At 29.3% G+C, this 16,042-nt stretch overlaps 1 protein-coding gene across 2 annotated transcripts; it reads right to left on the bottom strand.

Annotated features, from left to right (window-relative positions):
• Positions 1-833: 833 nt before the first annotated feature.
• LOC109595082 (ADP-ribosylation factor 6) lies at positions 834-3,673 on the bottom strand. 2 transcript variants are annotated; one of them, XM_020010364.2, is made up of 2 exons: positions 3,518-3,673; positions 834-3,029 (listed from the first exon to the last, which is right to left on the bottom strand). In XM_020010364.2, exon 2 carries the CDS (start codon positions 2,981-2,983, stop codon positions 2,456-2,458), a length of 528 nt encoding a protein of 175 aa, XP_019865923.1. In that variant the 5' UTR covers positions 2,984-3,029; positions 3,518-3,673; the 3' UTR covers positions 834-2,455. The 2 variants fall into 2 exon arrangements, with proteins under 2 accessions (XP_019865923.1, XP_019865924.1); XM_020010365.2 differs by lacking the exon at positions 3,518-3,673 and adding an exon at positions 3,123-3,420.
• Between the last annotated feature and the right edge of the window lie 12,369 nt (positions 3,674-16,042).

The following is a 16,042-nucleotide window of genomic DNA, read 5'->3' as shown; positions in this document are numbered from 1 at the left end:
ACACAATTCCTGAGCGACTTGGATGAGTATTATCGTCAATAAAGTCCCTTAATCCCAACATTCCAATTGCTCCACCTTTCTCTTCTGCAGTTAGTTTACGTTTAGGCATAATTATCACAAAAAGTTTCGATAAAAAACGGGGCAAACACTACTGTAATCAATTATCAACTAAATTTAACACATTATATTGACTTCTTTAAAAACGTATACAATTTTTTCTGTATCTTTTGAGTTGAGTCTCATATAAATTAATAAAATAACCACTGCATATGTATACAATCAAGTACAATTAGAGTGAATATATTTTAATTCAAAAAAAAAAAAAAAGATTAATATCCTTCATTTATGAACACGAGTTTATATATAAAATATGAGCTGTACCACTTGGATTGGATGCCAGAATATATAATGTTTATGATTTGTTATTCAAAAAACATATGTAACATTTTGTAGAAGTTTTTAGAATACTGTAAAATATAATAAATTAATATTAGTTACACAGTTCACATTAAATAAAATAATTATGACTAACATTTAATATTTGGATAATGATAATGTTCAGCTGAACGTTATTTTTATATTAATTATACTTAAGAGATTGACGAACTTCCTCCACAATAATCAAAAGAAAAAATAGATTTTAAAGTAAATAAATATAACCCGTTCAAGGACCGAGATGATAAAAGGATATCCTGTTTCGACAAACCGTTTATCTCTTATTAGAGACAAAAAATGACACATTAAATTGGTCTATTTATTGTTGAGCAACCAGCAATTAAATTTACTGGTCGTAATAAACATTCTGTAAAAGGAAAAGGTAATAAAAGCTATACTTAGATAAATAATACATTTTAATTGAGCTATATTATTTATTACATTTTAAAAATTACTAATTTGTTTGTTTTAAAGCAAAAATCAAAATAATTTTAATTGGGAACATAATCGAAAATATTTATATATATATACAATCATAATCACCTAGTAATTTGTATTGCATGTAATATTTAAAAATTTGCATTTAATTCTAAATATACAATGGACTTTTGCAGATTGCTTACAAAGTTGTCTTCTTGGCGAAAATCACTGTTAGACACACCTTAATAGACTAGTGATGATCTTTAAAAAAAGTTGTTCTTACCTTAGCAGCTACAATGTCTATCAAAAATTTTCGTCAGACTTCTCAAAAATACGGCTATGCCATATAAGAATTTTAAAATTTAGTCTGATTAAAATGATTTTACTCTCATCTATCACAAAAAATAAAAGACGAAACATTTAGATTATTTAACAATTAAATAATTTAAAATAACGGTAAATAAATTATATACTGGGCAATTCAAACTATATCTAATTGTTAGTTTAATAGGAATTTTGGTTATATGTCTCTGTCAATTTCCATACTTTGTTCATACAGCTTTTAGCAAACCCCCAACAAGGTTTCATTCGTCACTTCAATCAGTTTCAATGAGTACAGAATTTTAACTTTGACATATTATAGGTTGGAAGATAAACGTCTCCATTTAGACTAACCACCTTCAATTAGACAACAAAAATGCCAAACCAAATTAATAGTGCAATTCTATGAAATTACTGATTTCTGTGTGAGAAGGTGGCGTCCAAACAGAGAATACAAATCATCTTCTACCCTGTACATAAAAGAACAAAAAAATAACGCTCACCTTAACTTTAAATGCAGCAACAATATTTTACAATATAAACAATGAAATTATTACAATATATGTTATATAAATTTATTTACAAAAATGTATGAGGTCTTCTTCTGGTCCAAAAATAAACATGCTCACAACCTGACTGGCCCAAATCAACAATCTTACCATATTTACCACACATCACTTTAAAGCACCACACTTAATTAATAGAAACAAGCATCATCTGAACTATGATTTTATATAATTTAGGCTGTTTCAGCTTGGAATGTATTAGTATAGTTAAGATGGGCATGTTTATGTCAGTAAAAATTTCCAAACAGGAAAGTTTTAACTGATGGTGTCTCCTACTTTCAGATATCAGGTTATTGCGGTTAAAAATTTAGCCAATGTTATAAAAATGGATGATCGGTTGTGTACATAAAATACTAGAATCTTGGCATAGAAATAGTGTAACGTACATGACCTAAAACTAGGAACTATTGTGCCCTTGGGACAGCTTTACTCCTTTCATCGAACATGCCTGCACTGCTTTAAATCTATTGTCGCGTACCTTGATCCTAGTTTAAAAAATTAATAATTAAAATGACATTCAAAAGTAGGTGAGACTTGGCATAAGTAGTAGGATCAGTGTGGTGTGTACTATACAGGGTATTGCACCTGCCTAACAAGCATAAATTGAAGAATCACCTCCGATTGATACAAAAATAAAGTATTAAAAAAACACCTAGATATTTATGCAGCAGTCATGTACTAAAATGAGTGTGAGTCTGATTTGAACCTGGATGCTATGACTTGTGGTTGCTGGTGAGCCAAGTCAGTCCTTCGTATAATCCGTCCCCGGTTGTGGCGCAGGCCGGTTGCACGTACCAGTTGCGGTCGCGTATACGGGTGAGTCCCAGCTTCTCCTGGATCTCGTGCGGCTTCATTGCTTCGGGCAGATCTTGTTTATTGGCGAAGATGAGTATTATTGCGTCCCGCATTTCGCGGTCATTGATTATGCGATGCAGTTCTTGTCTAGCCTCATCGATCCTATCACGATCAGCACAGTCCACTACGAATATTAAACCTTGCGTACCTGTGTAGTAGTGGCGCCACAGGGGCCGTATTTTGTCCTGTCCCCCAACGTCCCAAACATTGAACTTCACATTTTTGTATGTTACTGTCTCTACGTTGAAACCGACGGTCGGAATTGTGGTCACCGATTGGCCTAACTTTAGTTTGTATAATATTGTTGTTTTTCCTGCTGCGTCCAGACCTAACATCAGTATTCTCATCTCCTTGTTGCCAAAGATTTTTGACAATAGCTTCCCCATCTTGCTGGATCTGGAGCTCGACCACCCTTACTATAAGAGCACTTATCTAAAAAATAAAACAGTGTAAGTCACCTAACCAAAAAACCCATCAACCAGGAACAGATTTGACTGAATGAGTGTGTGCACAAGCTAAACTTACGATCCGACTAGCACTTTATCAAATAACCTCCTACAGATCATGTCATAACAATTTATAACAAAATCAAAGTTTGATGTTGCACTGTACACGTCAGTTAGTTGGATGTTATGATTTACCGCTTCCAAGTTTTCTCTCGCCAATTTACTCGCCAGTTACACGAAAGTACAACTCCTATTTAATTAAGACTCCTTATCCGTTATTTTCCTGTTGATAAGATTAATGTCCCAGCGTGACATATGATTTGACAGCACAATTATCAAAATCGAAAATAGGCGTGTTAGGTTCCTTCACTATGGCGGTGATGAGTCACTAGAAGTGCATTCCTCTGCGACCGGTGCAAACATCACAGTCAAATCCATTGTTCGTTAATTATCGATAGCTATTAAATTACATACCATTAAACATTGACGGTATTTACAAAATCCACACAACACGACACTTATCCACCAAAATACGCTCCATATTGCAATAGGTCCCGAACTGGAACGAGCACCGAATTTTGAACGGCGGAACTGGACGAACGTCAACCGTCCCTGAATTTAAATATTAATAAAATAGCGTTGCCGATTTGCTCGTAATTAGACTGCGGGCCACAATTTAGATGGAATGTTAACTACTATTTGCTAAATATAAATAAACGTAAACACTGAATTACTGAACTAATTTGACAGTTCCCTCCAATTAGTGTTTTACTTTTCGGTCAGTAGATGGCTCCTACCTACCAATAATGTAAGAAATTCAAATCTGGGAATTACAATTTATTAATTTAACGTGCCTCGGTTAATACGTCGTTGTTTATGCGAAACAATATTAATTTAAATCTAAAATTTATAACAAATATTTAAAAACAACATGACATATTCATTAATATTGCAAGGTTTAAAATCAATACTTCCGCATCCTTTTCTATACATGTTACTCCCTACAAGGCAATAAATTTTATTGATTTCTTTTATTTTTAAATATAAATAAATATGACAGTACCAGAAAATATTTTTAACGTTATAATTTGTCTATTTTTGGGTGCTTATTTTATTTTTGTTTAAAATTAATTACTTATTTAAATAGAATATTTAATATATTTTCAGTGAAGGATATATTAAATTGTATATTTTTTCAATATAATAAAATAAAATTGTTATTCGAAAAATAACAATTATTTATAACATTATAATTTGTCTATTTTTGGGTGCTTATTTTATTTTTGTTAAAAATTAAATACATATTTAAATATAATATTTAATATATTTTCAGTGAAGAATATATTAAATTGTATTATATAATGAAATAAAATTGTTATTCGAAAAATGACAATTATTTTTATAGTATGTAACAATTTATCTTTACTAATTAATAATAATTTTGGTAAATTAATATAATTTCAAAGAGTTTCAACAAATATTTTCAGGATTAAAATCCTTCCCAAGACAATTATAATTAATGAGACAATTTGAATACCTTAATCTGGACATAATTTTTTTTTATTGATTTGTTTGTTCTGTAATTAAAATGATTAGTAAGAGTAAATGCTATTTAAACATATTTTTCGACACTTAAATTAGGAAAATTGGTTTTCGTGACAATTGTCATGTTGTCAATTTAAAATTCATCACTCACATAACGTTAAACAGTTAATTTAAATTCGTTACATTGTAACGTAAAATGTTTATGCACACCTTATGGATCTTTATTGATGAATAATTTATGCTTATATTCATACTTTTTATACAATAATTCATTGCAATTTTAAAGAGAATTAATTTCAGGTTTGCTGTTAAAAATATAAAGTAATTTTCTTAATCATTTATATACAGTAGTGACCATAATTATAGCAACTTATTAAAATACATTCGAAATATGAGTTTTGATACTTAAAGTGGATGGTAATTGGTCAATCTATTTTATTCTTTAAAAATAGTCCACTTTTACAGGTTTGCTGTTAAAAATATTAAGTAATTTTCATAATTATTTATATACAGTAGTGACCATAATTATAGCAATTAATTAAAATATATTCAAAATATGAGTTTTGATACTTGAAATGGATGGTAATTGGTCAATCTATTTTATTCGTTAAAAAATAGTCCATTTTTGTTGGTTTGCTGTTAAAAATATGAAGTAATTTTCATAATTATTTATATACAGTAGTGGCCATAATTATAGCAACTTATTAAAATATATTCAAAATATGAGTTTTGATACTTGAAATGGATGGTAATTGGTCATCTATTTTATTCTTTAAAAAAATAGTCCACTTTTTTATTTTTCAGTGGAGAAAATTATAGCAACTTTTTACTTTATGGTCTTTCATTGCTCTCTGTGAATTTAAATCGATTTTTTACTAGATGTCTTTTGCTTATTATAATTATTTAATCATTGGTTGAAGTGAAACTGTAAGAAAAATTATAATTCAGCGTTGCCAAGACAGAGAGAAACAAGAAAATATGGCTGTCAATCGTTTGAATTTAGAGAAACTGACCAAGTGGTAGCCACGAAAAAATTGAAAGAAAATCAATAACTGGATAATTCGAATTTCAAAAAACGGTCCAATCTTATCATTAACTGAACTTAAAGCCAACCTGGAGGAAATGGAACTTGCTGAAGTTAGTTCAAGGACTGTGAGAAGATGTTTAGTGGATGAGGGTTCGTTTCACCCCAAACCTACAAGAAAAACCCTTGTTTCTACTAAAATTTGGTTGCCCAATTTTGACTTGCTTAGGATCACATTCACTGGACCATAGAACAGTGGTGACAAGTGGTGATAAGTAGTTTTTAGTGACGAATCTAAACTTAATTTATAAAAAAATGATGGTTTTGCTTATGTTAAACATTCTAGAGGGACAAAACTACATGAAAAGTTTGTTATACCCACAATGAAACATGATGGTGGTTCAATTATGCTATGGGGCTTCATTTCTTCTGGCGTAAGCCCCCTTATACCGATTTATGTACAGGGTTATATTAAACAACAATTTTCTTCCATATATTGAAGAAATGATGGTCTTATAAATGTGTATCAATATAAAAACGACCCCAAACAAAAATCCAAAATTGTGACTGGTTATAACACCAAAATCTATATTCCTTCAAGCTTCTTGAATTATTGTGATGAGTTTATTTAAATTTGTAAAACTTTTATGTGTACAAACCTGACCCACCATGTTTTCTATGGGGTAGATGTCTGTAGATTGAGACGAAAAAGACAAAACATCGATGCTTTACTTTAATTACCGATGATTTATTATCAATTATCCACAGAAAAACTTAATTAGACGTAAATCTTCAAGTAATTAAAATCACATTGATACGATAAACGGTGCATAAAATTCTACACATTAATAAACGCAGTCATTAGTCTGACATCCTCCCTTAAACCAAAACACCGTGCATATTTATTATTGTTCGCTTCCCATCAAAACAATACTGTTAAAACTCCATTTAACTTAAACACTAAAAAACAATCAGTGCGAAAATAATCATGGTTCGTTCATGATTCCACTCGCAAGCGGCCGACGTTGAGTATACACACACACACCAGGGCAGACCACCCACGACGTCTGTTTGAATATAAAGTCTCCAAATTACGTTACTTGCGTTTTAGTCGCAACGCTTACGATCCCTAATGTATTAATTTATCTATTTATGCTTTTTTTGTACACGCTTTATGGCTCACATGTTACGACGGACGTTGTTGTGTGTGGCCGTTGCGTTGTTAATTAGAAAAAAACCGTCCGATTAAAGGGATAACAACCGGGCCTCAGTTTTAGTTGTTGCACAATAATTCGTATAATCCGTGCGCCGTCATAGAACGGGTGATAGAAAAAAGTCCGGGCTCGGTTTTAATTTGATTTAACGCGGTGGCATCCGCGGAAGCGCGTGAAGATCGGGATAATGATTATTATCGAGCTTTCGCGTATAATTTTGCCGGACAGATTTCGAAATGGCGGCGGCGGTGGTGTTATTTTGGTTTATTTCAGTCACGTCTGATTTGCCCGTTTCGACGTTAGACGGTGCATTAAATCCTATTAAGTCGAAACATGCGGTAGCCAAGACACGAATCCGCGTTCAAATTGTTTTTAATAACAACGCAGACGTGGCATTCCAGTTAATTTCGATAAAAATCGACGATGGGAATGAAGTGGATGATTGGTGTGAGGCAACGATTGATCCTGTGGCTTGTACCGGGGTGGCCGAATGGTCGAGGCCACCGGCCATGTCACAGAAACTATGACTAACTAGTAAAATGGGTACAACTTATTAAAATACGAGATGTAAACTTTTTTATGGACAGATAAATTGAAAAAATCAGTAAATGAAATCCGGTCTTGTCTTCTAGGCAAATAAAAAATGAATTAATTAAGTCATACTACATCAGTGCATCTTGTAAGGATGTATTTCAGTAAAGAAGCCATTGATATTAAAAAAGAATATTCGAAAAAGACTAAAGTTTACACAGAAGTATATTAAATATCCTCCAGAATTTGACGAAGAGTACTTTGGAGTGGTGAATCCAAGTTCAATAGAAAAGGATCAGATGGTTGGTCGTCCTCCAAATAAAAATTTGGACCCTAGATACACTACAAAAATTTTGGAACACATTGGAGGAAACATTATGGTTTGGGGTTCCTTTTCTTGACATGATATAGGACCATTACAGAAAATTATTGGTAAAATGGACAGTTTCATATATAGTGAAATCATGAGAGAAGTAGCGGAACCATCCCCCAACGATAATTTACCAGTTACATTGATTTTTATGCATGATAATGATTCGAAGCATGCGTCCAAAGTTGTTCAAAACTGGTTAAAAGATAATCATGTTGAGATTCTCGATTGGCCAGCGCAAAGTCCGGATCTAAATCCAATTAAAGACTTAAAGAATGACATGAAGTCTCTATCAATACATCAGAAATCATAAAATTTAGATGAATTGTGGTTATTAATTGGAAGAATCAGTAAATGAAATCCTGTCTTGTCTTCTATGCAAATAAAAAATGAATTATTTGAGTTATACAATATCAGTGTGTCTAATAGAACAATCAGACGTCGACTGAATGAACTAAACTTGCAAGGATGTACTTAGTAAAGAAACTATTGGTATCTAAAAAGAATATTCGAACATAACTAAAGTTTGCACAGAAGTATATTAATTATCCTCCTGAATTTGGCGAAGAGTACTTTGGAGTGGTGAATCCAAGTTCAATAGAAAAGGATCAGATGGTAAACAATACGTTGGTTGTCCTCCAAATAAAAATTTGGACCCTAGATACACTACAAAAATTTTGGAAGACGTTGGAGGAAACATTATGGTTTGGGGTTCCTTTTCTTGACATGATATAGGACCATTACAAAAAATTATTGGTAAAATGGACAGTTTCATATATAGAGAAATCATGAGAGAAATAGTGGAACCATCCCCCAACGATAATTTACCAGTTACATTGATTTATATGCATGATAATGATTCGAAGCATGCGTCCAAAGTTGTTCAAAACTGGCTAAAAGATAATCATGTTGAGATTCTCGATTGGCCAGCGCAAAGTCCGGATCTAAATCCAATTGAAGACTTAAAGAATGACATGAAGTCTCTATTAAAACATCAGAAATCATCCAATTTAGATGAATTGTGGTTATTAATTGGAAGAATCAGTAAATGAAATCCTGTCTTGTCTTCTAGGCAAATAAAAAATGAATTATTTGAGTCATACAATATCAGTGTGTTTAGTAGAACAATCAAACGTCGAGTGAATGAACAAAACTTGCAAGGATGTATTTTAGTAAAGAAGCCATTGATATCAAAAAAGAATATTCGAACATAACTAAAGTTTGCACAGAAGTATATTAATTATCCTCCTGAATTTGGCGAAGAGTACTTTGGAGTGGTGAATCCAAGTTCAATAGAAAAGGATCAGATGGTAAACAATACGTTGGTCATCCTCCAAATAAAAGTTTAGACCCTAGATACACTACAAAAATTTTGGAACACTTTGGAGAAAACATTTTGGTTTGGGGTTCCTTTTCTTGGCATAATATAGGACCATTACAGAAAATTATTGGTAAAATGGACAGTTTCATGTATAGAGAAATTATGAGAGAAGTAGTAGAATCATCTGCCATCGATAATTTATCAGATATATTGATTTTTATGCATGATGATGATCCGAAGCATGCATCCAAAGTTGTTCAAAACTGGTTAAAAGATATATTGAGATTCTCGATTGGTCAGTGCAAAGTCCGGATCTAAATCCAATTGAAAACTTATGGAATGACATGAAGTCTCTATTAAAACACCAAAAACCATCAAATTTATATGAGAAATGGTTATTAACTGAAACTAAAACTTCTTGTAGAAAGATTTTGACCAAGTTATTGCTTAATTTCTTCCTTGATATAGACTTCAGAACAATCTTGATGTTGTACATCTTCAATGGATTTCTAAACTAATGAAATTAAAATCAATCACTTAAATAGCATGACTAGAAAGAGCATAAAATAGCTTTCAAATACAAAAATTAACTTTACAACTTCTTGTAGACGGATTTTGACCAAGTTATTGATTAATTTCTTCCTTGATAAAGGTTTCAGAACAATCTTGATGTTGTACATCTTCAGTGCACTTATAAACTAATGAAATTAAATTCAACTACTTAAATAGTATGACTAGAAATATCATAAAATAGCTTTCAAATACAAAAATTATTTTTTTTTTCTACTATTTCCAATAATAAAAAATATGTTGAGCTAGTTTTTTGTAATTATATGCTTTAATTACTTACACAAATTATTGTGTATGTATTATGTATTAACATATGAGTTTTATTATGTAAATGTATTTATTCGATTAGTGGTTTCTGAGATATGACAGACGTCCTCCACTATTGGGCCACCCGGTACATAATATTTTTTTGTTCATTTCGCGAGATACCCAACGTAAACGTTTCGAGAAGATTAGATTGATGCGGCGATAAATGCATTCCAATTGATTGGTACAGCGGTAATTCCAAGGTGGTCTGTGAAGTCGTTAAAATATTGAAATGTAATCTGTGCAAGGGCGACAGTGAAACAATGCCGATCGGATCCCCAATAAACGATACACAATATGGTAGCTCTTCATAAATGTCGTACGGATGCCGATGTTAAATTAAAAATTAATAAGCATCGCTAACAGTTCCTTTCGAAAATAAAAAATCGTCTTTAATGCAACGTGAAAATGCACACGGCGTGGGTGGTCCCACGTTCTAAGAAACCGCATCCGAAGGCGACAATACGGACAAATCATTCACAGATTTTTTTTCCCCCAGTCCTATCCGTCTGAAAATTGAGTCTTGAACAATACGTATTCAAGGTACGAAACGCAAAACAACGATATACTTTTATTGTCAATAAAACTTTTATTATTTCTTATTGCATTAAACGCAAATTTCACTCCAGAACAATGCGATTATATTAAGCATATATTGCAATATATGCATACGATAACAGTTTATTTGAATGTTGATGGATGCATAAAAACTAATTGGTTATAAAATACATGTGCCCATAAGGAATTTTAAACTCATGCGAGTCCTCTCTATTTATTTATTATTGTATAGGTTAGTTAAGTTTTAATTAACATTCTGAAAAACTAATTCGAATACGGAGAAAAGTAAAAAAAGGATTTAATAACAATATTCTGGCATAAAAGTCACTGGTTTTAAACTTAATCCGCTTAGAGATTGGCGAGAATCTATGAGATTAAAGTTTCGAAAAAAAGTTTTGAACTTATAAACTTAAAATATCGAACAAAGGCGAAGTAAATTAAATTTTCGGAAACCTTTTAAAGGATCTATGAGCTGATTTTGGTTGGATTTCAAACTCGTTTTGAAGGATAAATGTTTCAATTTGTAATTTTTAAAACAACTTATTTTTCATTGTTAAAATTATTAAAATAAATCTTATACTTTATTTTTTAAAAGGTATTATTAAAATTTTATTTATAACTTGTTATTTTATAACTTGTTACATATATTTTTTATTATATATTAACTGTATATATTTTTCACTTAAAATTATAAGATAAATGTAAATTCATAATATCCCTAATTAGTGATAAAATTGTATTATTTTTTTATATAAATGTAATTAAGGTATTACTAAAGTAGCCAAATAAATCCATAAAAACTCAAATTAGTACCAAAATCTTCCGATACTAATTTTTTAATTGTTAAAATCCATTATTTAATATAATAATTTTTAATTTTTTGATAAATCTTATATTATTAAAATAATAAATTAAATATATATTCATAATAATTCAAATTGGTGCTAAAATTTTACTTTTTTATGATTTTTTAAAATACATCATTTATTATAGTCACTTTTTTATTTATAATTAAATTAAACTATGTGACACAAAATCAAATTTACTATCAATTTTATTTTTCTTTTTTTTCTTTTGAAAAAATGATATAGTATGTTTTTTATTACTAAAATAGTCAAATAAATTCATAACAACTCAAATTGTGTCAAAATTTTATTTTATTACTGAAATAGTCAAATAATTCCATAAAAACTCAAATTCGTGTTAAAATCTTCCAACATTTATTAATTAATTAATTAATATTATATACTTAATTTATTATTTAATATTAAATACTTATTTAAATTCACTTAAATTAAATGTTTCATTGTATTTTTAACTTTAAATTAAATATTATCTATTAAAATCTATATCTGTATTAAAATATCTATTTTTTAATTTAAATTTGTTTAAATTAAATATTTTATTGTTTTTTTTTAATTTTAAATTAATATTTATTTATTTTTTAAGAATTTAAATTAAATATATTAAAAAAACAACAAAATATTTGATTTAAATTGATTTAAAATAAAAAAATAAGTATATTTAATTTAAATTAATTTACTTCGAATATTTTATTGTTTATTATCTTAAATTAAATATATTTTTTTTAATTTAAATCAATTTAAATTAATAATGAAATATTATATTATAAAAAACAGCAATTATTGGATGAAATTATCATTTTTTAATTAATAATGAAATATTATATTATAATAAACATCAATTATTGGATGAAATTGTCAAAAAATGAGTAACCACTGAAATATATATAATATAATCAATTTATTTGATTTAGTTTCAGTTACAGGACAAAATACAGAAAGTTACTAAAAACAGTATAAAATACAGTTTAAGTAAAATGGCCCTGTTTATCCTGTGCGAGGTACTAGATGCATTCTGTAGGCTCAAAATGTTCTTAAAAGAGCCCTTTACACAATCGTGTATATAAATCACTGATTTTTATCTGTTTTCCCCGATTCTTAATGCTTGAAAGTTGGAAGATATGTAAAAAAATACTTTTTCAACTTAGATTACATATTTATGGTGTCATATAATGGTTTAAAAATGCTTCCATCATCACTAAAATACCATAAAAAATACAATTTTTCGATCCCAATGTGTGCCAATTTACAAAACCTTTTAGCATAAAAACGTTAACTTCCACGTGCCTCATTTTTTTTTGTGTGTAAACTAGTGTAATCAATAGCGTTTACCATTTACGTCGTATTCCAGTGAAGCAGTGAGAAATGGGTTTTTGCATTTATGGCGGACACAGCCGCGTTTGTTATTCAAAATGGCATGGATGTGTTGACAATTTCTCGTAATCAATTAAATAAGAGCCATTTGTAGATCCTTATTAAGTACCACGATCATTATATTTTTTAATATCTGTATAAATTCGCCGTTTTTTACGACCTCACGCTGTTTTAGTCCTTTTATGGTATAATTGTAGGATTTTAATTACGAAAATATTAATAAGGTTCTCGGATAGATTTATTAAGAACCTAATGTGATGGTAAAAACCGTAAGCAATAAATTTGGAGAATATACGCTCATACATAACGCCATGGGTGGTCCTTTTTCTAAGAAACTCCATGTCGTCGCCTCTAAGGACACTAAAGATTAAAAACGACTCTTTCGGAAGTAATAAAAAAAAATAAATATGTATATATGTGTATCGGGCTCAGTTTTAATCCTGACTAGTCGAAACGTCGAAAACCTGATTTCATTGATAAAATTAAAATACTATTTTTACCAGTATTGCATATAAATCGGCTCATTGATTTCGCGAATTATTGCACTGTAGGTGTGAATTGATAAAACCTGTTTTATTTCCATACGAGGGGAAATCTCTCTTCGTTTGCTTATCGCCGATTTTCACTTAATTCAAATCCTTACAACGAAAACAACGTTTAGAAAAGTCTAAACCGATATTCTAGAAAATATTCTGTACAACTGAATTTTCTAACATGAATGTGTTAAATAAAATAAACACAAAAATTATTCCTTGTCTGTAATTCTTAAGGTAATAATTGTATTTTTACATTCAGTACTTGTAATTGCCAAAGTGCTACAGTTATAAAGTCGTACAATGGTTTAAAATGTTCCTCTATATTTCCTCTATAATTAAAAAAATTTACAGAAAATTCCCTTAAAAAATATATCCTTTACAGACCAATATGTGTCGTCTTGTACAGCACTTTGCATACACATTACTTTTCTGTGGACATTTCAAAAAAGAGGGTTAACTCTAAAAAAAACATTAACATTTTCGAATTCTACTGAAAATTTTACATTAGAAATTTTATGTTTCGGAGTATGAAATTTATCAAAATCTGTAAACCAGTGTCGTAATTTGATATAATACACTTTTTCGGTTAAACGACTGTATTTGTCTAATGTCTGACACTAGATATATGTTTTGTGGGCTCAAAATGTTCATAAAAGAGTCCTTTACATCATCAAGTTTTTGTAGATTTTTTTGTTTGCTTTCTGTAATTCTTAAAGCTTGAATTTTAGAAAATATGGTAATAAATAATTTTATTTTTACATTCAGTTACTTGTAATTGCCAAACTGCTACAGTTATAAAGTCGTACAGTACTTTAAAATGTTCCTCTATGTCTTCTCTATAACTAAAAAAATATATAGAAAATTCCCTTAAAAAACATATTTTTTACAAACCAATATGTGTCTTCGTGTACAGCACTTTGCATACACGTTACTTTTTTGTGGATATTTCAAAAACGAGGACTAACTCTAAAAATCCATTTATATTTTCGAATTCCATAGAAAATTTTACCTTAGAAAATTTATGTTTCAGAGTATGAAACTTATCAAAATCTGTAAACCAGCGTCGTAATTTGATATAATACACTTTTTTGGTAAAACGACTGTATCTGTCAAATACCTGACACTAGATATATGTTTGTGGGCTTAAAATGTTCGTAAAAGAGACCTTTACACCATCAAGTTCTGAACGATTTTTTGTTTGCCTTCTGTAATTCTTAAAGCTTGAATATTAGAAAATATGGTAATAAGTAATTGTAGTTTTACATTTAATTACTTGTAATTGCCAAACTCCTACAGTTACGAAGTTGTGTAATGGTTTAAAATGTTCCTCTATGTTTCCTCTGTTATTTAAAAACACATAAAAGGATTCCTATACATAATAACTCTTTTACATACCAATATTATATAAAGACATAAATATATTTGTATATTTTGTTTGTTAAATTTTGAACACTAATAATAGGAACATATAAATTTAATTATCTTATCTAAAATTTAAATTTCATTTTAGTTACCTGTTCCCATATAATTCGCATAAAAATTTGTGCGTAAAAGGTTAACGTTAAACGGTCATAAAAGCGGTCCAAAGTTAAAGTCGATTTTGGCGCCCGATGTGTTTAGAATCGCCCACTTAATTTTAATAGGTTGCAATAAAATAAAAATTTTTTTATAGTAGAAAATACCACTAAAATTGCGATTGTACATTCACTTAAAAACCTATTTTTTAGCGTTATTTTTAATTGAACGACAACGATTTATTTTTGTGGGACGTTCACGTGCAATTCCCGGCGCTAATTAGTACAGTAAAATCATTTGTTTACTGTTTATCCAAGCCTCCGGAACTTGCGGGCGTATAATAAGGTTGAAATCGTAAAGTAACGTAATTTCAAGAATTTATATTACAACATAATGTTGTGTGTGGTCCAAGTTCGGCGATAAAATTTTGTTGTAAAAAATCGTCAAAGAGAAGAACTGGTTTAAAATGTTCAAAAATTGAATGTAAATTACCGATAAACCGGGATTGGGAAAGGTGCTCCCGATGAATATCATAATTTTAGCAAACGACGAAAACAATCGATTGATTTACCAATTTTGTTATCAATACGCATTTTGTTTCTATTTTTAGCTAGTTTTATAATTTCTATATCAACAAAATTTTTGACCCAAAACCTACGTTATTAAAATAATCTTAAATTAAATTATTGATTTTCTATTTATGCATAGTAATTAAGAAAATATAAGATTAATTAACTGACAAATATCTAATCTATTAATGAATTTTCTTAATAATCATGTTAACTATTTTTTAGTTTAAGTTATAAAATTAATTAGGTGAGAAACAAAAATATTCAAAAGATTAAAAAAATTGTTGATTTTATTGACCAATATTTTGTAATTTAATGATTCTTTCAATTGTAATTTATTTATAATTTATGGAAAACAATCATTAAGTTTAAAAGAATATTTCAACATGGCGCCCAACTTTAAAGTAATTGGTTTATTAATTTATAACAAAAATTATTTTAAAATATTTTTTTATTTCAAAATTAAATATAATTAACTTAAATAATTTGAATCCAAATATATAAACATATTAAATATATTTTGTCATTATAAAATTGTAAATAATTCAAATTCAATATAATTTTGGCGCCCAACTTCAGAGCCTCGTGCTGTTTAAATTGCTTTAAATAAATTTAAGCTTTAATTATAATGCAAACTCCAGCTTTACATATTGCATGTTACAAACATTCGAAGTTACCTGAAGAAAAAAATAATACATTACTC

Source organism: Aethina tumida, chromosome 1 (genome assembly GCF_024364675.1).
Source record: "Aethina tumida isolate Nest 87 chromosome 1, icAetTumi1.1, whole genome shotgun sequence".
In the NCBI taxonomy this organism is placed as follows: Eukaryota; Metazoa; Arthropoda; class Insecta; order Coleoptera; family Nitidulidae; genus Aethina; species Aethina tumida.
The sequence above is the reverse complement of the archived record's forward strand: the minus strand, read 5'-3'. Positions and strand labels throughout refer to the sequence as shown.